This window comes from Somniosus microcephalus, unplaced genomic scaffold (genome assembly GCF_052327205.1).
Source record: "Somniosus microcephalus isolate GS21.2 unplaced genomic scaffold, FLI_Smic_1.0 unresolved_chr7, whole genome shotgun sequence".
NCBI lineage: Eukaryota > Metazoa > Chordata > Chondrichthyes > Squaliformes > Somniosidae > Somniosus > Somniosus microcephalus.
The window spans coordinates 19,956,928-19,983,863 of NW_028225185.1; the positions used below are offsets into that span (position 1 = coordinate 19,956,928).

Sequence of the window (26,936 nt, forward strand, 5' to 3'; positions counted from 1 at the left end):
CATTTTATTGCCAGTTGTTCAAACGTTTCGGAGCCATCTTGCGGCAGGCACGGCGCGCTGGCCCGACCAGGGAACCACACAGAAACACCAGCAGCGGCGTCGAGTGGGGGGGGGGAGGTTCCCGCACTGGATGAATGATGACGCTGCTCTGCTGGGGAGCTGCTGTGTTCAACTGGAGCTCCCAGGTGTGGAAGGCCCGATCGACCTCCAGCTGGGCTGGAGCCATCGCGACCCTTCCAGCCGGTATACTTAAAGACGGTTGTTCCCCCCGGTGTGAGGAACCCGTCCGTTGCTGGGCCAGACGGTCGGTGAAAAGGAGGAGTGAACACGTTCGGTCTCTCCTGATGCGAATGTTGTAATGTATCTATAAGGAGTGGGGGAGGTGTGGCCAAGTCCTTTGCACACCCCTTCTTGTGCCAAGGCAGAAACGCTTCACTAGCCGAGAGGGCTCGACGAAGCCACTCCCCCCCCCAATTTAAACAGGCTCTCAGTCGCGAAGAGTGACGGCTGGAACAGGTAGCCCGGCTCGTTAAAACTCCTCCGACAGCGACGACTCTTTATTCATTCTCGGGATGTGCGGGGCATCGCTGGCAACTAATTGGCCACCTCTCGCCGTCCCGAGGTGGCGACGGGCTGTCTCCTTGAGCCGCTGCAGTCCGCGTGGAGGGGAGTCGGGTGGTCGGCCTGCTTTTATCCTTGCGAGCGGGTTTCAAACTCGGCCCACTTTGGAGGGCAGTGAGGAGTCAACCACGTCGGTGCGGGACTGGAGTCACCTATACGCCCAGACCGGGTAAGGACGGCAGGTTTCCTTCCCTAGCGGGACATTCGTGAACCGGTTGGGTTTTTACGGCAATCCGACAGCCTCACTTTTACTGAGACCAGCTTTTTATTTCCCGATTTTGGTTAAATAAATTTTAAAATTCTCAGGTGGGATTTCAACTCGCGTTCTCCGGATTACCGAGTGGTGTCTGTTTTGGATGCGTTGATGTTGCCCCAGCTGTGACTGCTGACTAAACCCCTCCTTTCTCAGCGAGCGTGTCTGCACCGTAGGTTGGGAGGACGTCCCGGGAATCTCTTCCCACAGTCCGTGCAGTGGGGCGCCTCTCTCCTGTGAGTACTGCTTAGTACTTGCCTAGTCTCGACAGTGTTCTGAAGGAGAGAGAGAGAGAGAGGTTCGCTGCTGGCTGGTATTCAGGGTCCAATAATCGCAGCTCTATCTAGTCGGGAACCGACGTCTGGCTCGGGTCTGCAGGCTGGAAATTCCCCACTTTTAACACACTGGAAGGAAATGTGCACAGAAATCAGCACTGGCGCAAAAAACAGAGCTCAGCTCAGCCGAGATGAGGGAGTTTGATCAGACTAAAGGCTCAAGGCTCGCTCACTACTGCACCATTCGAACGGATTCAGCCCCGCTCCACTGGCCAGAAGCGTGCCCACAGTCGGGCGGCGTGCAGCCCCTCCTGACTGTCCGCCCCGCGTTCTGGTGCCTGCACCGTCCTCAGAGAGGAGGGGCCAGGGAGGGCGGTCAGGCGGTGGAAGTATTGGTGCGATGGAGCACAGGCAGAGGGCACTGCTGGATATTTGGAAAAGGATTCCGATTAGCCACGCGCGCCCGGGAAAACCAGCGGCGCGTATTAATGTCGCACGGTGGAAGGGAGTGAATCCTAATCGCATTCTGCTTGACTGCTTCTGCACGGGCACGGCCCACGGGAGCAGCTTCCTTCATCTCCCCATTATTGAGGTTGGACTGATGGGCTTCTGACGGTTTGGTCATTTCCAGCCCTGTGGAACCACACCTTCCGTAATGTGTCTGTGACCTGTCTCCCGTAATGTGTCTGTGGTCTGTCTCCCGTGTGTCTGTGACCTGTCTCCCGTAATGTGTCTGTGACCTGTCTCCCGTAATGTGTCTGTGGCCTGTCTCCAGTAATGCGTCTGTGACCTGTCTCCCGTAATGTGTCTGTGGCCTGTCTCCTGTAATGTGTCTGGGACCTGTCTCCCGTAATGTGTCTGTGGCCTGTCTCCCGTAATGTGTCTGTGGTCTGTCTCCCGTAATGTGTCTGTGACCTGTCTCCCGTAATGTGTCTGTGGCCTGTCTCCCGTAATGTGTCTGTGGTCTGTCTCCCGTGTGTCTGTGGTCTGTCTCCCACAATGTGTCTGTGACCTGTCTCCCGTGTGTCTGTGACCTGTCTCCCGTAATGTGTCTGTGGTCTGTCTCCCGTGTGTCTGTGACCTGTCTCCCGTAATGTGTCTGTGACCTGTCTCCCGTAATGTGTCTGTGGCCTGTCTCCAGTAATGTGTCTGTGACCTGTCTCCCGTAATGTGTCTGTGGCCTGTCTCCTGTAATGTGTCTGTGACCTGTCTCCCGTAATGTGTCTGTGGCCTGTCTCCCGTAATGTGTCTGTGGTCTGTCTCCCGTAATGTGTCTGTGACCTGTCTCCCGTAATGTGTCTGTGGCCTGTCTCCCGTAATGTGTCTGTGACCTGTCTCCAGTAATGTGTCTGTGACCTGTCTCCCGTAATGTGTCTGTGGCCTGTCTCCAGTAATGTGTCTGTGACCTGTCTCCCGTAATGTGTCTGTGACCTGTCTCCCGTAATGTGTCTGTGGCCTGTCCCCCGTAATGTTCTGTGACCTGTCTCCCGTAATGTGTCTGTGGCCTGTCTCCCGTAATGTGTCTGTGACCTGTCTCCCGTAATGTGTCTGTGGTCTGTCTCCCGTAATGTGTCTGTGACCTGTCTCCCACAATGTGTCTGTGACCTGTCTCCCACAATGTGTCTGTGACCTGTCTCCCGTAATGTGTCTGTGACCTGTCTCCCGTAATGTGTCTGTGACCTGTCTCCCGTAATGTGTCTGTGACCTGTCTCCCACAATGTGTCTGTGGCCTGTCTCCCACAATGTGTCTGTGACCTGTCTCCCACAATGTGTCTGTGACCTGTCTCCCGTAATGTGTCTGTGACCTGTCTCCCGTAATGTGTCTGTGGCCTGTCTCCCGTGTGTCTGTGACCTGTCTCCCGTGTGTCTGTGACCTGTCTCCCGTAATGTGTCTGTGACCTGTCTCCCGTAATGTGTCTGTGACCTGTCTCCCACAATGTGTCTGTGACCTGTCTCCCACAATGTGTCTGTGACCTGTCTCCCGCAATGTGTCTGTGGCCTGTCTCCCACAATGTGTCTGTGGCCTGTCTCCTGTAATGTGTCTGTGGCCTGTCTCCCGTGTGTCTGTGGCCTGTCTCCCACAATGTGTCTGTGGCCTGTCTCCCGTAACGTGTCTGTGGCCTGTCTCCCGCAATGTGTCTGTGGCCTGTCTCCCGTGTGTTTGTGGCCTGTCTCCCACAATGTGTCTGTGGCCTGTCTCCTGTAATGTGTCTGTGGTCTGTCTCCCGTGTGTCTGTGGCCTGTCTCCCACAATGTGTCTGTGGCCTGTCTCCCGTAATGTGTCTGTGGCCTGTCTCCCACAATGTGTCTGTGGCCTGTCTCCCGTAATGTGTCTGTGACCTGTCTCCTGTAATGTGTCTGTGACCTGTCTCCTGCAATGTGTCTGTGACCTGTCTCCCACAATGTGTCTGTGGCCTGTCTCCCGTAATGTGTCTGTGACCTGTCTCCTGTAATGTGTCTGTGACCTGTCTCCCACAATGTGTCTGTGACCTGTCTCCCACAATGTGTCTGTGGCCTGTCTCCCACAATGTGTCTGTGGCCTGTCTCCCACAATGTGTCTGTGACCTGTCTCCCGTAATGTGTCTGTGACCTGTCTCCAGTAATGTGTCTGTGACCTGTCTCCCGTAATGTGTCTGTGACCTGTCTCCCACAATGTGTCTGTGACCTGTCTCCCATGTGTCTGTGGCCTGTCTCCCACAATGTGTCTGTGACCTGTCTCCCGTAATGTGTCTGTGGCCTGTCTCCCACAATGTGTCTGTGGCCTGTCTCCCACAATGTGTCTGTGACCTGTCTTCCGTAATGTGTCTGTGACCTGTCTCCCGTGTGTCTGTGACCTGTCTCCCACAATGTGTCTGTGGCCTGTCTCCTGTAATGTGTCTGTGACCTGTCTCCTGTAATGTGTCTGTGGCCTGTCTCCCACAATGTGTCTGTGACCTGTCTCCTGTAATGTGTCTGTGACCTGTCTCCCACAATGTGTCTGTGACCTGTCTCCCGTAATGTGTCTGTGACCTGTCTCCCACAATGTGTCTGTGACCTGTCTCCCGTAATGTGTCTGTGACCTGTCTCCCGTGTGTCTGTGACCTGTCTCCCACAATGTGTCTGTGGCCTGTCTCCTGTAATGTGTCTGTGACCTGTCTCCTGTAATGTGTCTGTGACCTGTCTCCCACAATGTGTCTGTGACCTGTCTCCCGTGTGTTTGTGGCCTGTCTCCCACAATGTGTCTGTGGCCTGTCTCCTGTAATGTGTCTGTGACCTGTCTCCCACAATGTGTCTGTGACCTGTCTCCCACAATGTGTCTGTGACCTGTCTCCCGTAATGTATCTGCGGCCTGTCTCCCACAATGTGTCTGTGACCTGTCTCCTGTAATGTGTCTGTGACCTGTCTCCCGTAAAGTGTCTGTGGCCTGTCTCCCGTGTGTTTGTGGCCTGTCTCCCGTAATGTGTCTGTGACCTGTCTCCCGTAATGTGTCTGTGACCTGTCTCCCACAATGTGTCTGTGGCCTGTCTCCCGTGTGTCTGTGACCTGTCTCCCACAATGTGTCTGTGACCTGTCTCCCACAATGTGTCTGTGACCTGTCTCCCACAATGTGTCTGTGACCTGTCTCCCGTAATGTGTCTGTGGCCTGTCTCCCGTGTGTCTGTGGCCTGTCTCCCGTAATGTGTCTGTGGCCTGTCTCCAGTAACGTGTCTGTGACCTGTCTCCCACAATGTGTCTGTGACCTGTCTCCCGTAATGTGTCTGTGGCCTGTCTCCCACAATGTGTCTGTGGCCTGTCTCCCGTAATGTGTCTGTGGCCTGTCTCCAGTAACGTGTCTGTGACCTGTCTCCCGTAATGTGTCTGTGACCTGTCTCCCGTAATGTGTCTGTGGCCTGTCTCCCACAATGTGTCTGTGGCCTGTCTCCCGTAATGTGTCTGTGGCCTCTCTCCCGTAATGTGTCTGTGACCTGTCTCCCACAATGTGTCTGTGACCTGTCTCCCACAATGTGTCTGTGACCTGTCTCCCACAATGTGTCTGTGACCTGTCTCCCGTGTGTTTGTGGCCTGTCTCCCGTGTGTCTGTGGCCTGTCTCCCGTAATGTGTCTGTGACCTGTCTCCCGTAATGTGTCTGTGGCCTGTCTCCCACAATGTGTCTGTGACCTGTCTCCCGTAAAGTGTCTGTGATCTGTCTCCCGTAAAGTGTCTGTGACCTGCCTCCAGTAATGTGTCTGTGACCTGTCTCCCGTAATGTGTCTGTGACCTGTCTCCCGTAATGTGTCTGTGACCTGTCTCCCATAAAGTGTCTGTGACCTGTCTCCCGTAATGTGTCTGTGACCTGTCTCCCGTAATGTGTCTGTGGCCTGTCTCCCGTAATGTGTCTGTGGTCTGTCTCCCGTGTGTCCGTGACCTGTCTCCCGTAATGTGTCTGTGACCTGTCTCCCGTAATGTGTCTGTGGCCTGTCTCCCGTAATGTGTCTGTGGTCTGTCTCCCGTGTGTCTGTGACCTGTCTCCCGTAATGTGTCTGTGACCTGTCTCCAGTAATGTGTCTGTGGCCTGTCTCCCGTAATGTGTCTGTGACCTGTCTCCCGTAATGTGTCTGTGACCTGTCTCCCACAATGTGTCTGTGACCTGTCTCCCGTAATGTGTCTGTGACCTGTCTCCCGTAATGTGTCTGTGACCTGTCTCCCGTAATGTGTCTGTGACCTGTCTCCCGTAATGTGTCTGTGGCCTGTCTCCAGTAATGTGTCTGTGGCCTGTCTCCAGTAATGTGTCTGTGACCTGTCTCCCGTAATGTGTCTGTGGCCTGTCTCCCGTAATGTGTCTGTGACCTGTCTCCCGTAATGTGTCTGTGACCTGTCTCCCGTAATGTGTCTGTGGCCTGTCTCCCGTAATGTGTCTGTGACCTGTCTCCCGTAATGTGTCTGTGACCTGTCTCCCGTGTGTCGGGACCTGTCTCCCGTAATGTGTCTGTGACCTGTCTCCCGTAATGTGTCTGTGACCTGTCTCCAGTAATGTGTCTGTGACCTGTCTCCTGTAATGTGTCTGTGACCTGTCTCCCGTAATGTATCTGTGACCTGTCTCCCGTGTGTCTGTGACCTGTCTCCCGTAATGTGTCTGTGACCTGTCTCCCGTAATGTGTCTGTGACCTGTCTCCCGTAATGTGTCTGTGGCCTGTCTCCCGTAATGTGTCTGTGACCTGTCTCCCGTAATGTGTCTGTGACCTGTCTCCCGTAATGTGTCTGTGGCCTGTCTCCCGTAATGTGTCTGTGGTCTGTCTCCCGTGTGTCTGTGACCTGTCTCCCGTAATGTGTCTGTGACCTGTCTCCCGTAATGTGTCTGTGGCCTGTCTCCCGTAATGTGTCTGTGGTCTGTCTCCCGTGTGTCTGTGACCTGTCTCCCGTAATGTGTCTGTGACCTGTCTCCAGTAATGTGTCTGTGGCCTGTCTCCCGTAATGTGTCTGTGACCTGTCTCCCGTAATGTGTCTGTGACCTGTCTCCCGTAATGTGTCTGTGACCTGTCTCCCACAATGTGTCTGTGACCTGTCTCCCGTAATGTGTCTGTGACCTGTCTCCCGTAATGTGTCTGTGACCTGTCTCCCGTAATGTGTCTGTGACCTGTCTCCCGTAATGTGTCTGTGGCCTGTCTCCCGTAATGTGTCTGTGACCTGTCTCCCGTAATGTGTCTGTGACCTGTCTCCCACAATGTGTCTGTGACCTGTCTCCCGTAATGTGTCTGTGACCTGTCTCCCGTAATGTGTCTGTGACCTGTCTCCCGTAATGTGTCTGTGACCTGTCTCCCGTAATGTGTCTGTGACCTGTCTCCCGTAATGTGTCTGTGACCTGTCTCCCACAATGTGTCTGTGACCTGTCTCCCGTAATGTGTCTGTGACCTGTCTCCCGTAATGTGTCTGTGACCTGTCTCCCGTAATGTGTCTGTGACCTGTCTCCCGTAATGTGTCTGTGGCCTGTCTCCCGTAATGTGTCTGTGACCTGTCTCCCGTAATGTGTCTGTGGTCTGTCTCCCGTGTGTCTGTGACCTGTCTCCCGTAATGTGTCTGTGACCTGTCTCCCGTAATGTGTCTGTGACCTGTCTCCCATAATGTGTCTGTGACCTGTCTCCCGTAATGTGTCTGTGACCTGTCTCCCGTAATTTGTCTGTGACCTGTCTCCCGTAATGTGTCTGTGGCCTGTCTCCCGTAATGTGTCTGTGGCCTGTCTCCCGTAATGTGTCTGTGACCTGTCTCCTGTAATGTGTCTGTGACCTGTCTCCCGTAATGTGTCTGTGGCCTGTCTCCCGTAATGTGTCTGTGGCCTGTCTCCCGTAATGTGTCTGTGACCTGTCTCCCGTAATTTGTCTGTGACCTGTCTCCCATAATGTGTCTGTGGCCTGTCTCCCGTAATGTGTCTGTGACCTGTCTCCCACAATGTGTCTGTGACCTGTCTCCCGTAATGTGTCTGTGACCTGTCTCCCGTAATGTGTCTGTGACCTGTCTCCCGTAATGTGTCTGTGACCTGTCTCCCGTAATGTGTCTGTGACCTGTCTCCCGTAATGTGTCTGTGGCCTGTCTCCCGTAATGTGTCTGTGGCCTGTCTCCCGTAATGTGTCTGTGACCTGTCTCCCGTAATGTGTCTGTGACCTGTCTCCCGTAATGTGTCTGTGGCCTGTCTCCCGTAATGTGTCTGTGACCTGTGTCCCGTAATGTGTCTGTGACCTGTCTCCCGTAATGTGTCTGTGGTCTGTCTCCCGTGTGTCTGTGACCTGTCTCCCGTAATGTGTCTGTGACCTGTCTCCCGTAATGTGTCTGTGACCTGTCTCCCGTAATGTGTCTGTGACCTGTCTCCCGTAATGTGTCTGTGACCTGTCTCCCGTAATTTGTCTGTGACCTGTCTCCCGTAATGTGTCTGTGGCCTGTCTCCCGTAATGTGTCTGTGGCCTGTCTCCCGTAATGTGTCTGTGACCTGTCTCCTGTAATGTGTCTGTGACCTGTCTCCCGTAATGTGTCTGTGGCCTGTCTCCCGTAATGTGTCTGTGGCCTGTCTCCCGTAATGTGTCTGTGACCTGTCTCCCGTAATGTGTCTGTGACCTGTCTCCCGTAATGTGTCTGTGACCTGTCTCCTGTAATATGTCTGTGACCTGTCTCCCGTAATGTGTCTGTGACCTGTCTCCCGTAATGTGTCTATGGCCTGTCTCCCGTAATGTGTCTGTGGCCTGTCTCCCGTAATGTGTCTGTGACCTGTCTCCAGTAATGTGTCTGTGGCCTGTCTCCTGTCTCCAGTAATGTGTCTGTGGCCTGTCTCCTGTAATTTGTCTGTGACCAGTCTCCCGTAATGTGTCTGTGGCCTGTCTCCCGTAATGTGTCTGTGGCCTGTCTCCCGTAATGTGTCTGTGACCTGTCTCCTGTAATGTGTCTGTGACCTGTCTCCCGTAATGTGTCTGTGGCCTGTCTCCCGTAATGTGTCTGTGGCCTGTCTCCCGTAATGTGTCTGTGACCTGTCTCCCGTAATGTGTCTGTGACCTGTCTCCCGTAATGTGTCTGTGACCTGTCTCCCGTAATGTGTCTGTGACCTGTCTCCCGTAATGTGTCTGTGGCCTGTCTCCCGTAATGTGTCTGTGGCCTGTCTCCCGTAATGTGTCTGTGACCTGTCTCCCGTAATGTGTCTGTGACCTGTCTCCCGTAATGTGTCTGTGGCCTGTCTCCCGTAATGTGTCTGTGACCTGTGTCCCGTAATGTGTCTGTGACCTGTCTCCCGTAATGTGTCTGTGGTCTGTCTCCCGTGTGTCTGTGACCTGTCTCCCGTAATGTGTCTGTGACCTGTCTCCCGTAATGTGTCTGTGACCTGTCTCCCGTAATGTGTCTGTGACCTGTCTCCCGTAATGTGTCTGTGACCTGTCTCCCGTAATTTGTCTGTGACCTGTCTCCCGTAATGTGTCTGTGGCCTGTCTCCCGTAATGTGTCTGTGGCCTGTCTCCCGTAATGTGTCTGTGACCTGTCTCCTGTAATGTGTCTGTGACCTGTCTCCCGTAATGTGTCTGTGGCCTGTCTCCCGTAATGTGTCTGTGGCCTGTCTCCCGTAATGTGTCTGTGACCTGTCTCCCGTAATGTGTCTGTGACCTGTCTCCCGTAATGTGTCTGTGACCTGTCTCCTGTAATATGTCTGTGACCTGTCTCCCGTAATGTGTCTGTGACCTGTCTCCCGTAATGTGTCTATGGCCTGTCTCCCGTAATGTGTCTGTGGCCTGTCTCCCGTAATGTGTCTGTGACCTGTCTCCAGTAATGTGTCTGTGGCCTGTCTCCTGTCTCCAGTAATGTGTCTGTGGCCTGTCTCCTGTAATTTGTCTGTGACCAGTCTCCCGTAATGTGTCTGTGGCCTGTCTCCCGTAATGTGTCTGTGACCTGTCTCCAGTAACGTGTCTGTGGCCTGTCTCCAGTAACGTGTCTGTGACCTGTCTCCCGTAATGTGTCTGTGACCTGTCTCCCGTAATGTGTCTGTGACCTGTCTCCCGTGTGTCTGTGACCTGTCTCCAGTAACGTGTCTGTGACCTGTCTCCCGTAATGTGTCTGTGACCTGTCTCCCGTAATGTGTCTGTGACCTGTCTCCCGTGTGTCTGTGACCTGTCTCCAGTAACGTGTCTGTGACCTGTCTCCCGTAATGTGTCTGTGACCTGTCTCCCGTAATGTGTCTGTGACCTGTCTCCAGTAATGAGTCTGTGACCTGTCTCCCGTAATGTGTCTGTGGCCTGTCTCCCGTAATGTGTCTGTGGCCTGTCTCCCGTAATGTGTCTGTGGCCTGTCTCCCGTAATGTGTCTGTGACCTGTCTCCCGTAATGTGTCTGTGACCTGTCTCCCGTAATGTGTCTGTGACCTGTCTCCCGTAATGTGTCTGTGACCAGTCTCCCGTAATGTGTCTGTGACCTGTCTCCCGTAATGTGTCTGTGACCTGTCTCCCGTAATGTGTCTGTGACCTGTCTCCCGTAATGAGTCTGTGACCTGTCTCCTGTAATGTGTCTGTGACCTGTCTCCCGTAATGTGTCTGTGACCTGTCTCCTGTAATGTGTCTGTGGCCTGTCTCCCGTAATGTGTCTGTGGCCTGTCTCCCGTAATGTGTCTGTGGCCTGTCTCCCGTAATGTGTCTGTGACCTGTCTCCCGTAATGTGTCTGTGGCCTGTCTCCTGTAATGTGTCTGTGACCTGTCTCCCGTAATGTGTCTGTGACCTGTCTCCTGTAATGTGTCTGTGACCTGTCTCCCGTAATGTGCCTGTGACCTGTCTCCCGTGTGTCTGTGACCTGTCTCCCGGAATGTATCTGTGACCTGTCTCCCGTAATGTGTCTGTGGCCTGTCTCCCATGTGTCTGTGACCTGTCTCCCGTAATGTATCTGTGACCTGTCTCCCGTAATGTGTCTGTGGCCTGTTTCCCGTAATGTGTCTGTGGCCTGTTTCCCGTAATGTGTCTGTGACCTGTCTCCCGTGTGTCTGTGACCTGTCTCCCGTAATGTGTCTGTGACCTGTCTCCCGTAATGTGTCTGTGACCTGTCTCCCGTAATGTGTCTGTGACCTGTCTCCCGTAATGTGTCTGTGACCTGTCTCCCGTAATGTGTCTGTGACCTGTCTCCCGTAATGTGTCTGTGACCTGTCTCCCGTAATGTGTCTGTGACCTGTCTCCCGTAATGTGTCTGTGACCTGTCTCCCGTAATGTGTCTGTGACCTGTCTCCCGTAATGTGTCTGTGACCTGTCTCCCGTAATGTGTCTGTGACCTGTCTCCCGTAATGTGTCTGTGACCTGTCTCCTGTAATGTGTCTGTGGCCTGTCTCCCGTAATGTGTCTGTGACCTGTCTCCTGTAATGTGTCTGTGGCCTGTCTCCCGTAATGTGTCTGTGACCTGTCTCCCGTAATGTGTCTGTGGCCTGTCTCCCGTAATGTGTCTGTGGCCTGTCTCCCGTAATGTGTCTGTGGCCTGTCTCCCGTAATGTGTCTGTGGCCTGTCTCCCGTAATGTGTCTGTGGCCTGTCTCCCGTAATGTGTCTGTGACCTGTCTCCCGTAATGTGTCTGTGACTGTCTCCCGTAATGTGTCTGTGGCCTGTCTCCCGTAATGTGTCTGTGACCTGTCTCCCGTAACGTGTCTGTGGCCTGTCTCCCGTAATGTGTCTGTGACCTGTCTCCTGTAATGTGTCTGTGACCTGTCTCCCGTGTGTCTGTGACCTGTCTCCCATAATGTGTCTGTGACCTGTCTCCCGTAATGTGTCTGTGACCTGTCTCCCGTGTGTCTGTGACCTGTCTCCCGTAATGTGTCTGTGACCTGTCTCCCGTAATGTGTCTGTGACATGGCTCCCGCAATGTGTCTGTGACCAGTCTCCCGTAACGTGTCTGTGACCTGTCTCCTGTAACGTGTCTGTGACCTGTCTCCCGTAATGTGTCTGTGACCTGTCTCCCGTAATGTGTCTGTGGCCTGTCTCCCGTAATGTGTCTGTGGCCTGTCTCCCGTAACGTGTCTGTGACCTGTCTCCCGTAATGTGTCTGTGACCTGTCTCCCGTAATGTGTCTGTGACCTGTCTCCCGTAATGTGTCTGTGACCTGTCTCCCGTAATGTGTCTGTGACCTGTCTCCCGTAATGTGTCTGTGACCTGTCTCCCGTAATGTGTCTGTGACCTGTCTCCTGTAATGTGTCTGTGGCCTGTCTCCCGTAATGTGTCTGTGACCTGTCTCCTGTAATGTGTCTGTGACCTGTCTCCCGTAATGTGTCTGTGGCCTGTCTCCCGTAATGTGTCTGTGGCCTGTCTCCCGTAATGTGTCTGTGGCCTGTCTCCCGTAATGTGTCTGTGGCCTGTCTCCCGTAATGTGTCTGTGGCCTGTCTCCCGTAATGTGTCTGTGACCTGTCTCCCGTAATGTGTCTGTGACTGTCTCCCGTAATGTGTCTGTGGCCTGTCTCCCGTAATGTGTCTGTGACCTGTCTCCCGTAACGTGTCTGTGGCCTGTCTCCCGTAATGTGTCTGTGACCTGTCTCCTGTAATGTGTCTGTGACCTGTCTCCCGTGTGTCTGTGACCTGTCTCCCATAATGTGTCTGTGACCTGTCTCCCGTAATGTGTCTGTGACCTGTCTCCCGTGTGTCTGTGACCTGTCTCCCGTAATGTGTCTGTGACCTGTCTCCCGTAATGTGTCTGTGACATGGCTCCCGCAATGTGTCTGTGACCAGTCTCCCGTAACGTGTCTGTGACCTGTCTCCTGTAACGTGTCTGTGACCTGTCTCCCGTAATGTGTCTGTGACCTGTCTCCCGTAATGTGTCTGTGGCCTGTCTCCCGTAATGTGTCTGTGGCCTGTCTCCCGTAACGTGTCTGTGACCTGTCTCCCGTAATGTGTCTGTGACCTGTCTCCCGTAATGTGTCTGTGGCCTGTCTCCCGTAATGTGTCTGTGGCCTGTCTCCCGTAATGTGTCTGTGACCTGTCTCCGGTAATGTGTTTGTGGCCTGTCCCCCATAATGTGTCTGTGGCCTGTCTCCCGTAATGTGTCTGTGACCTGTCTCCCGTAATGTGTTTGTGGCCTGTCCCCCATAATGTGTCTGTGGCCTGTCTCCCGTAATGTGTCTGTGGCCTGTCTCCCGTAATGTGTCTGTGGCCTGTCTCCGGTAATGTGTCTGTGACCTGTCTCCCGTAATGTGTCTGTGGCCTGTCTCCCGTAATGTGTCTGTGGCCTGTCTCCCGTAATGTGTTTGTGGCCTGTCTCCCGTGTGTCTGTGACCTGTCTCCCGTAATGTGTCTGTGACCTGTCTCCCGTAATGTGTCTGTGACCTGTCTCCCGTAATGTGTCTGTGGCCTGTCTCCCGTAATGTGTCTGTGACCTGTCTCCCGTAATGTGTTTGTGGCCTGTCTCCCGTAATGTGTCTGTGACCTGTCTCCCGTAATGTGTCTGTGACCTGTCTCCCGTAATGTGTTTGTGGCCTGTCCCCCGTAATGTGTCTGTGGCCTGTCTCCCGTAATGTGTCTGTGGCCTGTCTCCCGTAATGTGTCTGTGGCCTGTCTCCCGTAATGTGTTTGTGGCCTGTCCCCCGTAATGTGTCTGTGGCCTGTCTCCCGTAATGTGTCTGTGACCTGTCTCCCGTAATGTGTCTGTGACCTGTCTCCCGTAATGTGTCTGTGACCTGTCTCCCGTAATGTGTCTGTGACCTGTCTCCGGTAATGTGTCTGTGACCTGTCTCCCGTAATGTGTCTGTGGCCTGTCTCCCGTAATGTGTCTGTGGCCTGTCTCCCGTAATGTGTTTGTGGCCTGTCTCCCGTGTGTCTGTGACCTGTCTCCCGTAATGTGTCTGTGACCTGTCTCCCGTAATGTGTCTGTGACCTGTCTCCCGTAATGTGTTTGTGGCCTGTCTCCCGTAATGTGTCTGTGACCTGTCTCCCGTAATGTGTCTGTGGCCTGTCTCCCGTAATGTGTTTGTGGCCTGTCCCCCATGGCCCCCATGAACATATGCCAGGGATCGCTGGCCTTAAACCTCTAATTTATCAAATAACTACTGACACTGGGAGATTGGAATCCTCTAGGACACTGCATGTACAGGGATCCCTCCTGAACCACGGGGGATACGTCCCTGAAAACCCCCGTGGTTAGTAAATTCAGTATAAATGTGTATAAACACAATCAAAAATATCAAAATCATGTTATTTATCTTATTCCTAAATTAAAAACCGCGGACATGCGAATTTCACTGCCGCGGTTGGCAAAAATTGTCAGAGTGGAATCCGTGTATACGTGAAATCCGCGTATGGCAAAACCGGGGTTGGGGCGGGATTCCTGTACTTTAAACATTGAACCTCGAGCTCCTGTTACCCTTCTTAGTGAGTACTTCGCAGAATGGCCATTTAATATTTTTAACAACTCGTGTCATAACCACTTAATATTCTAACTCTACATTCCCACTCACCCCCCCCCCCCCCTGGTTCTTGTCCAGCATCGAGCTATTTCAGCTCGCCCTCGCTCAAATTCTCTTCCCGGAGCCGAGCAAGGCTAAGCACGGACCCATAGTCAGCGGATGGCCAAGACTGTGAGGCCGGCACACTGACCAATCCAGGGACATCTACCTTGGCCCTTCATGAGTTTCTCTCCTCCCTTCCCTCACGGGGTGAAGAATCCACTTGCAGCATGCACCCTCCGGTGCCGATTGTTTCGATTATCCCACATGAGCGTTGGGGGAAGATGTCCAACAATCATCGAGTCATAGAACAGTCCATCACAGAAGGAGGCCATTCGGCCCATCCTGTCTGGGCCGGCTCTTTCGAAGAGCAATCCCGTTAGTCCCACTCCCCCGCTCTTTCCCCATATCCCTGACACTTTTTCTCCTTCGACTATTTTCCAATTCCCTTTTGAAGGTTACTATTGAATCTGTGTCCTCCGCCCTATCAGGCAGCGCGTTCCAAATCCTGACCACTCGCTGCGTAAAAAAGTTTTTCCTCACGTCGCCTCTGGTTCTTTTGCCAATCGCCTTCAGTCTGTGTCCTCTGGTTCTCGACCCTTCCGCCATTGGAAACAGTTTCTCTTTATTTACTCTGTCTAAACCCTTCATGATTTTGAACACCTCTATCAAATCTCCTCTTAACCGTCTCTGCTCCAAGGAGAACAACCCCAGCTTCTCCAGTTCAGCCACTTAACTGTAATCCCTCATCCCTGGAACCATTCTAGTAGATCTCTTCTGTACCCTCTCCAAAAGCCCTTCACGTCTTTCCTGAAGTGCGGTGCCCAGAATTGGACACAATACTCCAGGCAAGCCAATCCCGAGCTCAGTGCCTGTGGGCACCAAAGCTAATTACCCGCTCGCTAAACGGGGAATTACAGACCGGTAAGCCTGACATCGGTAGTGGGGAAAATGCTAGAGTCCATTATAAAAGATGTAATAATAGCAGAGCACTTGGAAAACAGTGACAGGATCGGACAAAGTCAACATGGATTTACAAAAGGTAAATCGTGGTTGACTAATCTACTGGAATTTTTTTGAGGATGTAACTGGTAAAATAGATAAGGGAGAACCAGTGGATGTGGTGTATTTGGACTTTCAGAAGGCTTTCGATAAGGTCCCGCATAAGAGATTAGCATGTAAAGTTAAAGCACATGGGATTGGGGACAAGGTACTGACTTGGATAGAGAACTGGTTGGCAGACAGGAAGCAAAGAGTTGGAATAAACGGGTCTTTTTCTGAGTGGCAGGCTGTGACTCGTGGGGTACCGCAGGGATCGGTCCTAGGACTCCAGCTATTCACAATATATATTAATGATCTAGACGAGGGAACTAGATGTAATATTTCCAAGATTGCAGACGACACAAAGCTGGGTGGGCGTGTGTGCTGTGAGGAGGATGCCGAGAAACTCCAGTATGATTTGGACAGGTTGGGTGATTGGGCAGCATGGCAGATGCAGTATAATGTGGATAAATGCGAGGTTATCCACTTTGGTGGCAAAAACAGGAAGGCAGCTTATCTGAACGGCAATAGATTGGGAGAAGGGGAAGTGCAACGAGACCTGGGTGTCCTTGTGCACCAGTCGCTGAAGGTAAGCATGCAGGTGCAGCAGGCAGTTAAGAAGGCAAATGGTATGTTGGCCTTCATAGCGAGAGGATTCGAGTACAAGAACAAGGATGTCTTGCTGCAGTTGTACAGGGCCTTGGTGAGACCACATCTTGAGTATTGTGTACAGATTTGGTCACCTTATCTGAGGAAGGATGTTCTTGCCATGGAGGGAGTGCAGCGAAGATTCACCAGACTGATACCTGGGATGGCAGGAATGACGTATGAGGAGAGATTGGGTCGATTGGGCTTATGGAGTTAGAAGAATGAGAGGGGATCTCATTGAAACTTATAAAATTCTGACAGGACAAGACAGACTAGATGCAGGAAAGATGTTCCCGATGGCGGGGGAGTCCAGAACCAGGGGTCACAGTCTAGAGATAAGGGGTAAGCCATTTAGGACAGAGATGAGGAGGAATTTCTTCACCCAGAGAGTGGTGAACCTGTGGAATTCTCTACCACAAAAGGCAGTTGAGGCCAATTCATTAAATATATTCAAGAAGGAGTTCGATATATTTCTTAAGGCTAAAGGGATCAAGGGATATGGGGAGAAGGCAGGGACAGGGTACTGAATGTGGATGATCAGCCATGATCGCGTTGAATGGCGGAGCAGGCTCGAGGGGCCGAATGGCCGACTCCTGCTCCTATCTTCTATGTTTCTAACTGTGTCCCTGCAGCCAACTGTATGGAACCGAGCCCAGCCCCAGTGACGAACAAGAGACCAGGAATCAAATCCAGGTCACTGCTAGTCCACGTGGCTCAGAGGCAGGTGGTTGTTTGATGGGGCATGGCCCCACGGGCAGAGAAAGCCATTTGGTACCCCACTCAATCGGTCAGTTCTTCCTCCCTGCACAATGCTGATGGGCCATTTCATCACGGGAGGTACCACAGCCAAGCCCAATCTTGCCCTCACCAGTCCACCTACTCTCTCTCTCTCTCTAGGTCCCTGGCCAAGGCCAACTGACTTGGCGCAGAGCAGCTGCGGAACTTACCTGCACCGACCACTACACCGAGCAACACTTGTACCTGCTGAGGCCTCGGGATCTACTGCAGCATTGTGGCACCCTCTCTCCGCCACCTTTATTCCCTTACCCCGCCCCAACCCCACCTCCTGGGATTGGGCATGAAGCTCCAGTCAGTCTTGTGAACTGGACTTGAGTCATTAGGAACTCGGCCCCTCGAGTCTGTTCTGCCATTCAGTGAGATCATGGCTGATCTGTATCTCAGCTCCAGCTAGCCGGGTTTGCTCCGTACCCCTTGGTAACCGTACCCAACAAAAATCTATCAATCTCAGTTTTGAAATTTCCAATTGACCCCCAGCTTCCACAGCTTTTTGGGGGAGAGAGTTCCAGATTTCCACCCCCCTTTGTGTGAAGAAGTGCTTCCTGACATCACCCCTGAACGGCCTGGCTCTAATTTTAAGGTGACGCCCCCTCCTTGTTCTGGACTCCCCCCACCAGAGGAAATAGTTTCTCTCTCTCGACCCGATCAACTCCTTTAATCATCTTCAACACCTCGATTAGATCACCCCTTAATCTTCTAAACTCGAGGGAATACAAGCCCAGTCTGTGCAACCTGTCCTCGGAATTTAACCCTTTCAACATTCACCTTGAGAAACCAGTCTCGCCCCTCTCTATTTTATAAACTCCTCTAAAGCTGTCCGAATGTTCTCCCTGCGTTGAACGCGCCATCTCCGACCGACCTAACTCCTCCTTTCCCGCGCTGTTGAACCCCCGCGCTCGACGCACCTCGCCTTTCCCCGCCCGCCGCCACGGTTTACCTCTTTCGCCGCTCCCGTGCGGGGCAGAGGGTGCGTTTCCCGCGGGAAGCCTTCGCCGCCGCCGGCGGCAGGGCGGCGCCAGGGCGGGCCGGGCGCGGCGTGCTTGCGCTGGTGCTGGCGGAGGCTGGGCGGGTCGATGAAGCCCTTGCCGCAGGAGGGGCACTTGCAGGGCCGCTCGCCCAGGTGGGTGCGCTCGTGGCGCCGCAGGTTGGACTGTTTGTTGAAGTTGCGCCCGCAGACCGGGCAGCCGTAGGGCTTCTCGCCCGTGTGGGTCAGCTGGTGGACCAGCAGGGTGGACGACTGGCTGAACTCCCGGCCGCAGGCGCGGCACTTGAAGGGCTTCTCCCCGGTGTGGGTGCGCTCGTGCTGGCGCAGGTTGGACGGGTCGATGAAGCCCCTCCCGCAGTCCGCGCACTTCAGTGGCTTCTCCCCCGTGTGGACCAGCAGGTGCATCTTCAGGCGGGAGTTCCGGTTGAAGCCCTTCCCGCACTGGGGGCAGACGAAGCGCTTCAGGGCGTCTGGGCGAGGCTCCGGCCTCCGCGGGTCGCCGGCGGCACCGAGCGACGGCTGGGCGGGCTGCCGGGCCGAGTCCGGCGGGCACACGACTGTCGCTGGGGGCGGCAGCACCTGTTGGGAGCAGAAAGGTCAACACTTAACTCTTCCAACACACACCAGACTGACGAGAGGGAGAGAGAGTTAGAGCAGGTATGGAGGTATTCAGGGGGGTGGGAGAAACAGGAGTTGGTCTCTTCCGGAGGGCAGCGAGAAGCAGAAAAACAAAATGGGCTTTCAAAGAGTTCCAAAGCCCAATGGAGAAGGGGGTGTCATGAATCTCATCATTCATGAAGAAATGACTCATGAAATAACACTGGGCGGCCAGCTGGTGGCGCCGTCCAAGGAGTATAAATACTCGGGCGTGGGCCCAGCTTGCTCAGGGCGTTTCTCTAACCAGGAACTAGTGATGCAACTAGAATCTCATGGTTGTGAAACAGTTGATTAAAGCCTTGTTTTAGACTCCCTCAGTAGTCTTTTTATATCAGGGGGTTTCGACCTATTCAACCTCCAACAACAACCTGCATTGACACGGCGCCTTAAACATAGTAAAACGTCCCAAGGCGCTTCACAGGAGCGATTATCAGACACTATTTGGCCCCGAGCCACGTGAGGAGATGTTAGGACAGGTGATCGAAAGCTTGGTCGAAGAGTTAGGTTTTTAAGCAACGTCTTAAAAGGGAGGAGAGAGCACAGGACATGAATCAGTCATTCATGAAAGAAAGACTTATGAACTAATACTGGGCGGCCTGCGGGTGGTGCTGTCCAGGGAGAGTATAAATACTCGGGCACGGGCCCAGCTTGCGCAGGGACATTCTTAACAGGAACTAGTGAAGGACACAACTAGACCTCCATGTTGTAAAACAGTTGATTAAAGCTTTGTTTAACGCTTAGACCGAGTGCCTAGTAGTTTTCTTACATCCATGGGAGATGAAATGAGTAGAGGGGAAGCTGAGAGGGACACAGCGCACAGATTGGGATGTCGGGCTGGAGTAGAATTCCGTGGTGGGGTGCAGTGAGGGAATTAAAAACCCCCAAAATTGTGAGGACCTTAAAGTCAATTCACTGGGACATGGATTTAGTGGGGAGGTGATGGGCGGGAGGGAGAGGGACAGAGTTGAAGAGCTTTATATCAGCCACAGCTCATGAAGAGGTAGGGGGAGAAAAAGATTAAGTTAAACTTTGAGGTGAGGAGGGCACAGATACATTCACCAGTGGCTGGCGGGGTGCGAGCGAGCTTGCATTTATACAAACACTTTTCACGTCCTCAGTAGGTGCTGACCAGCACAAGAAACCGATGTTCTGGAAGGAAAAGCTAGCAGTGGACTTGGTGACAGAGCAGAGCTTTGTTTAGGTGTCAGCCGGGGCTCAGTGGGCAGCTGTCTCTCTCTCGCCTCCGAGTCAGAAGGTTTGAGTCCCACTCCGGAGACTTGAGCACAAAATCTCGGCTGACGCTCCCGGTGCGGTACTGAGGGAACGGCGCACTGTCGGAGAGGCGGTACTGAGGGAGCGCCACACTGTCGGAGGGGCGGTACTGAGGGAGCGCCGCACTGTCGGAGGGGCGGTACTGAGGGAGCGCCGCACTGTCGGAGGGGCGGTACTGAGGGAGCGCCGCACTGTCGGAGGGTCAGTACTGAGGGAGCACCGCACTGTCGGAGGGGCGGTACTGAGGGAGTGCCGCACTGTCGGAGGGGCGGTACTGAGGGAGCGCCGCACTGTCGGAGGGGCAGTACCGAGGGAGTGCCGCACTGTCGGAGGGGCGGTACTGAGGGAGCGCCGCACTGTCGGAGGGGCGGTACTGAGGGAGCGCCGCACTGTCGGAGGGGCGGTATTGAGGGAACGCCGCACTGTCGGAGGGGCGGTACTGAGGGAGGGCCGCACTGTCGGAGGGGCGGTACTGAGGGAGGGCCGCACTGTTGGAGGGGCAGTACTGAGGGAGCACCGCACTGTCGGAGGGGCGGTACTGAGGGAGCGCCGCACTGTCGGAGGGGCGGTACTGAGGGAGCGCCGCACTGTCGGAGGGACGGTACTGAGGGAGTGCCGCACTGTCGGAGGGGCGGTACTGAGGGAGTGCCGCACTGTCGGAGGGGCGGTACTGAGGGAGTGCCGCACTGTCGGAGGGGCGGTACTGAGGGAGCGTCGCACTGTCGGAGGGGCGGTACTGAGGGAGCGCCGCACTGTCGGAGGGACAGTACTGAGGGAGCGCCGCACTGTCGGAGGGGCGGTACTGAGGGAGCACCGCACTGTCGGAGGTGCCGTCTTTCGGATGAGACGTTAAACCGAGGCCCCGTCTGCCCTCTCAGGTGGACGGAAAAGATCCCACGGCCACTATTTTCGAAGAAGAGCAGGGGGAGTTCTCCCCGGTGTTCTGGGCCAATATTTATCCCTCAATCAGCATGAACAACAGATGATCTGGTCATTATCACATTGCTGTTTCTGGGAGCTGGCTGTGCGCAAATTGGCTGCCGCGTTTCCCACATTTCAACAGTGACTACACTTCAAAAAGTACTTAATTGGCTGTGAAGCGCTTTGGGACGTCCTGAGGTCGTGAAAGGCGCTATAGAAATGCAAGTCTGCCTATAAAATAGTGCAAAAGAGAAACACACTGCGGTTGGAGACCAACAGATACAGCCCAAGCAGGCAGCCAGAGGCACACACAAGTGGCTTTCAGTCTGGGTGTCCTTGTACACGAGTCACTGAAAGTGAATGTGGAGGTGCAGCAAGCCATTAGGAAGGCAAATGGTATGCTGGCCTTCATTACAAGAGGATTTGTGTACAGGAGTAAAGAAGTCTTACTCCAATTATATAGGGCCTTGGTGAGACCACACTTGGAGTACTGTGTACAAGTTTGGTCTCCTTACCTAAGAAAGGATATACTTGCCATAGAAGGAGTGCAACGAAGGTTCATGAGATTGATTCCTGGGATGGCGGGACTGTCGTATGAGAAGAGATTGAGTAAACTAGGCCTGTATTCTCTTGAATTCAGAAGAATGAGAGGGGATCTCATTGAAGCATACAAAATTATTACAGGGCTTGATAGGGTGGATGCTGGGAGAATGTTTCCCTTGGCTGGGGAGTCGAGAACCAGGGGCCACAGCCTCAGGATAAAGGGTAGGCCATTCAGGACTGAGATGAGAAGAAATGTCTTCACACAGAGGGTGGTGAATCTTTGGAATTCTCTACCCCAGAGGGCTGTGGAGGCTCAGTCATTGGGTATATTCAAAACCGAAGTCGATAGATTTCTGACTAGTAAGGGCATCAAGGGAGATGGCGATAGGGCCGGTGAATGGAGTTGAGGCAGAAGATCAGCCATGATCTCACTGAATGGCGGAGCAGGCTCGAGGGGCCGAATGGCCAACTCCTCCTATTTTCTTATGTTCTTGTGGACACAATTGTGCTGGAGGAAATTTGGCTTCACCCAGGCTTGAATGCCATACCGACAAGACTCAGATACTGGAGCAACCAATGCTGGCGGTAGAGGGGTCTAGTTGCGGGGTTAGCACTGTTGCCTCACAGCGCCAGGGACCCGGGTTCGAATCCGGCCTCGGGTGACTGTCTGTGTGGAGTTTGCACATTCTCCCCGTGTTTGCGTGGGTTTTCTCCGGGTGCTCCGGTTTCCTCCCACAGTCCAAAGATGTGCGGGTTAGGTTGATTGGCTATGATAAATTGACCCTTAGTGTTAGGGGGGATTAAATACGTGGGGTTACGGGGATCGGGTGGGATATGTGTCGGTGCAGGCTCGATGGGCCGAAATGGCCTCTATCTGCACTGTGGGGTTTCTGTGATTCTGTGATTACAGGAAAGATGTGACTGCACTAGAGAGGGTACAGAGGAGATTTACAATGATGTTGCTGGGAGTAGAGAATCTTAGCTGTGAGGAAAGACTGGATAGGCTGGGTCTGTTTTCCTTGGAACAGAGGAGGCTGAGGGGAGACCTTATTGAGGTGTATAAAATTATGAGGGGCCTAGATAAAGTGGATAGAAAGGACCTATTTCCCTTAGCAGAGGGGTCAAAAACCAGGGGGCACAGATTTAAAGTAATTGGTGGAAGGTTTAGAGGGGATTTGAGGGGAAATTTCTTCACCCAGAGGGTTGTGGGGGTCTGGAACTCACTGCCTGAAAGGGTGGGAGAGGCAGGAACCCTAACCACATTTAAAAAGTACTTGGATGTGCACTTGGGATGCTGTAACCTGCAGGGCTACGGACCAGGAGCTGGGAAGTGGGATTAGGCTGGAGAGCTCTTTGTTGGCCGGAGTGGACACGATGGGCCGAAATGGCCTCCTTCCGTGCTGGAACTTTCTATGATTCTATGGATGACGTCGCCACGGGGTGGCATGTAGACGAACACACGAGGAGATGAGCTGTGGGGACACCGAGGACGGCCATCTAGCAGCTATTGAAGGAGAGGCAGTGACTCGATTGAAACGGGAAAGGTGCCACAGAGGAGAAGCAACGGAGCTGGTGGCCTCAATTTTGGCAACAAGAGACCCAAGTTCCTCACAACAAACATCCACGGGGACAAAGGAAAGACTTGCATTTCTATGGCGCCTTTCATGACCGCAGGACGTCCCAAAGCACTTTACAGCCAATTAAGTACAGGAAACTTTTTTTTATCCGGCACCGACGGGACCGACGCCGGTTCATCAAAAATTCCGGATAACCGAAAGCAATAGTAAAAGATAGGGAGAGCTGAGAGCTCCGTATAAAGCAACAAACCCTGTTGCTTAGCAACAGCTTCAGAACAATGGCCACAATATGCAAGCATCTCTGTAGCTTAGCAACAGCTGCAGCCACACCCTTGCACAGCAACAAATGGAGGAAGGCAAGTAATAAAAGTTACCTGAACCTACTCCTGAATTTTGCTGGTTAACCGCGATTTCCGGTTATTTAGGTGCCGGTAAATCAAAAGTTTCCTGTACTTTTTTGAAGTGTGGTAATGTAGGAAACACGGCAGCCAATTTGCGCATGGCAAGCTCCCACAAACAGCAACGTGATACTGGCCAGATAATCTGTTTTTAGTGATGTTGATTGAGGGATAAATATTGGCCCCAGGACACCGGGGAGAACTCCCTCTGCTCTTCTAACAGGACTAGACAGGATGTTCCCGATGGCCGGGGAGTCCAGAACCAGGGGTCACAGTCTAAGGATAAGGGGTAAGCCATTTAGGACAGAGATGAGGAGGAATTTCTTCACCCAGAGAGTGGTGAACCTGTGGAATTCTCTACCACAGAAGGCAGTTGAGGCCAATTCATTAAATATATTCAAGAAGGAGTTAGATATATTTCTTAAGGCTAAAGGGATCAAGGGATATGGGGAGAAGGCAGGGACAGGGTACTGAATTTGGAAATGCAGCCATGATCTCATTAAATGGCGGAGCAGGCTCGAGAGCCACGGTTGAATGGTGCAGGAAGGGAGGTTGGAGAAGGAATATAATGTTACAGGGGAGGATCGACAACTCCCCTGTACTCCAAAGCAACAGGTCATGGCTGCGGAGAAGTACTGCTTGAGCAGGGACAGGGTACTGAATTTGGATGATCAGCCATGATCTCATTGAATGGCGGAGCGGGCTCGAGGGGCCGAATGGCCTACTCCTGCTCCTATCTTCTACAGGAAACTTTCGATTTACCGGCACCTAAATAACCGGAAATCTCGGTTAACCGGCAAAATTCAGGAGTAGATTGAGGTAAGTTTTACTTCATATTGTACTTGCCTTCCTCCATTTGTTGCTGTGCAAGGGTGTGGCTGCAGCTGTTGCTAAGCTACAGAGACGCTTGGAACTTGTGCCCATTGTTCTGAAGCTGCAACAGGGTTTGTTGCTTTATACGGAGCTCTGAGCTCCGTATCTTTTACTATAGCGTTCGGTTATCCGGAATTTTTGATGAACCGGCACCACGTCGGTCCCGTCCGTGCCGGATAAAAAAAAGTTTCCTGTATGTTTCAATCAAACTAGTGGAGAGCCAGGCCAGTTTTGCATCACATGCTCCAGTCTACAGTCCACGTACTGGAGTCCAGCGGTGATTGGGATGTGCTGGGGATTGGGGCATTTCAGGAGAGGAAAGGAAAGGCAGTAATTGAGCAGGTGAAGAATACTAAAGGCCGAGCGCGAGGCCAGGGACGAGAATGTTCGGAGTTTGAGGGGGTTGGGTTTATGTTTTTTTAATTTGAAATGGGGACAGAAAGGGTGGAAGACGAAGTGACTGGAGGCTGGCCTGTTCCCGATAGCATGTTATTAATGAGATGGAGGGTTGGCCAGGCATGTGTGGAGGAAGAATTTATGGAGAGGGGGAGACTGACAGAGAAGGCCAGCTCGCAAGCTCACTGCTTTCCTCAGCGTTCTCCCCACCTCTCATTTTAAGATACTTTCACCCCTTCCCGTTGGCAGTTGTGTACCAGGGAGCAGGTCTTCCTCTTCCTCGTCTTGGCACTTTTGCCATGGAGACAGCAGGCCAGACACAAGACACACACCCCTCCCCCCTCCCCCGGGGTCCTTGGGCTTGCACAAGAAGATGGCGAGGTTGCCTCGCATCTGATTTGAGTGGGAGCGCGAGAGGTACCCAACGGTCTGATGCTTCGCAGAGTCTCATTCTGCAGACACCAGCTCCTGGGGTTAATGATTCATGACCAACTCTCAGCCCACAGTCCTTCACATCCACCCCCCAGCCCTCACTCCGGATCTGGACTTGGCACCAAAGGTGGCACCACCTCCCCCGATGGTTATGGGTGCCAGGATCGGCTATGGAGCATGCTTGGCACCCAGACATCACCTCAGCCTGGCACTGTGGGGGGTCAGAAGAATAAAAGATATTTCAAGGAGTGAGTTTGCCCCCCCCTTCCCACACACTCTTCACCCTTTATTACATCGGATATATGGCACAGAAACTGGCCATTCGGCCCAACCAGTCCATGCCGGCGTTTATGCTCCACTCGAGCCTCCTCCCGTCTTTCCTCATCTAACTCTATCAGCGTAACCCTCTATTCCCTTCTCCCTCATGTGTTTATCCAGCCTCCTCTTAAATGCATCGATACTATTCGCCTCAACCACTCCCTGTGGTAGCGAGTTCCACATTCTCACCACTCTCTGGGTAAAGAAGTTTCTCCTGAATTCCCCATTGGATTTATTAGTGACTCTCTTATATTGATGGCCTCTAGTTATGCTCTTCCCCACAAGTGGAAACACTCTCTCTGTATCCAATCTATCAAAACCTTTCATAATTTTAAAGACCTCTATTAGGTCACCCCTCAGCCTTCTTTTTTCAAGAGAAAAGAGACCCAGCCTGTAAGAATTCGCAATAATTTACAGTTCTGAAGATTAATTTTTTTGATTAAAGAATCCCTGGGCGTTGTGCTTTTAAATTTCCAGGGATAAAAATGGCTGTCACCACATGGCCGAAGACAAAGGGGCTTGGAAAGCAGCTTTCTGTGTCTGGAAGTAAGGTTCAATGGAGACAAAACGTTACCACAGGACAATGCTTTGTTTACAAAGCAATTGAATGCTATTAGCATTTGTTTGTATATCGAGTGGATACATCTAAACTGCAGAAGAGACTTTTGTATCTTGAATGGGATCCGTTTAAGAACTGAATGGGTCTATATCACCTAGCATTCTGGACAATAGAGTTGTATTTCCCTTTTATTTCAGCCCAGGGAGCTCCGGAAGACACATTAACCCAGTCCAACCACTCTGAGTTAGCCAATCACAGCTTTCTCTTGTGTATTGGACCCTTTGGGCGGGGAATTGTGCACACAGCCCTTGCAAGGCAGAACGGCAGGGGCCTCACCAGGTATAAAGATAGCTGCTGAGAAGCTTTCACTCTCTTTTTACTTCGCTGGACCACAGGTGAGCAGGGTGTTCTGACTCCTCAACAAGACAACCTAGCAAGGAGTTTGGGGTGGTGATTTAAGGGAATTGCTAAGATTGTTTAAATAACATTGTAGTCATTGTATCCCTCGTTTTTGCCGTCTGTACCCCCTTGTTATACACTTTTACTGCATTTACTGTGTTCGCGTGGTATAGTTTATTCTTTTGATTGTAGTTTATTTAGGTAATAAACTTGATTTTTCTCTCATCCAAACCACTTGTCCGTTTTAATATCATTAATTATAAGTTCCTCCATTCAGAACTGAAGGAGGGGTAGCGAGTCGAAACCGCTGTTTGTAAATTGGTTTAGAGTGCAGCAGCAAAGGCTGCTGGCCAGGTAAATTACCATAAATCAGTTAAAAGATGCCCCCCTTACAAGCCTGTTCATCCTTTCCTGATATGTATACCCTCGCATTTCTGGTATCATCCTTGTAAATCTTCTCTGCACCCTCTCCAGTGCCTCTATATCCTTTTTATAATATGGCGACCAGGACTGTACACAGTGCTCCAAGTGTGGTCTAACCAAGGTTCGATACAGGTTTAGCATAACTTCCCTACTTTTCAATTCTATCCCTCTCGAAATAAACCCTAGTGCTTGGTTTGCTTTTTATGGCCTTGCTAAACTGTGTCGCAGCTTTCAGTGATTTGTGTATTTGTACTCCGAGATCCCTTTGTTCCTCTACCCCACCCAGACTCGCACCCTCCAAGAGATAAGTGACCTCCCTATTCTTCCTACCATAATGTAATACCTCACATTTATCTGTGTTGAACTTCATTTGCCAATTATATGCCCATTCTGCAAGTTTATTAATGTCCTCCTGTAATTTGTTGCAGTCCTCCTCAGTACTGACTATCCCCCCCCCCGCCAAAGCCAACCCCTCTCTCTCTCCATCTCTGGTGCTCTTGTGGGTGGAACTGTAACCACGAGTGGCAGCTTCCCACGCCAGGTACCATCTTTACTTGGCTCCATCACGTCTAGGCCCACCCGGTGCCACTGCCATTAAGGAGACCAGGGTGGTTTCAGCCATGCCGTGCAGTCTGGGTAATGGGCACCACCATTGCTGGGGAGCT

General features: G+C 52.5%; 1 protein-coding gene across 1 annotated transcript in view; it reads right to left on the reverse strand.

Moving 5' to 3' along the window:
* LOC147086614 (uncharacterized) overlaps positions 1-26,936 on the reverse strand; it is a 100,961-nt gene that overhangs the window by 64,301 nt on the left and 9,724 nt on the right. The window contains exon 4 of the mRNA XM_085978283.1: positions 17,456-18,082. Within this exon, the coding sequence (XP_085834409.1) occupies positions 17,456-18,082 (627 nt within the window). The remainder of the gene's footprint in view (positions 1-17,455; positions 18,083-26,936) is intronic.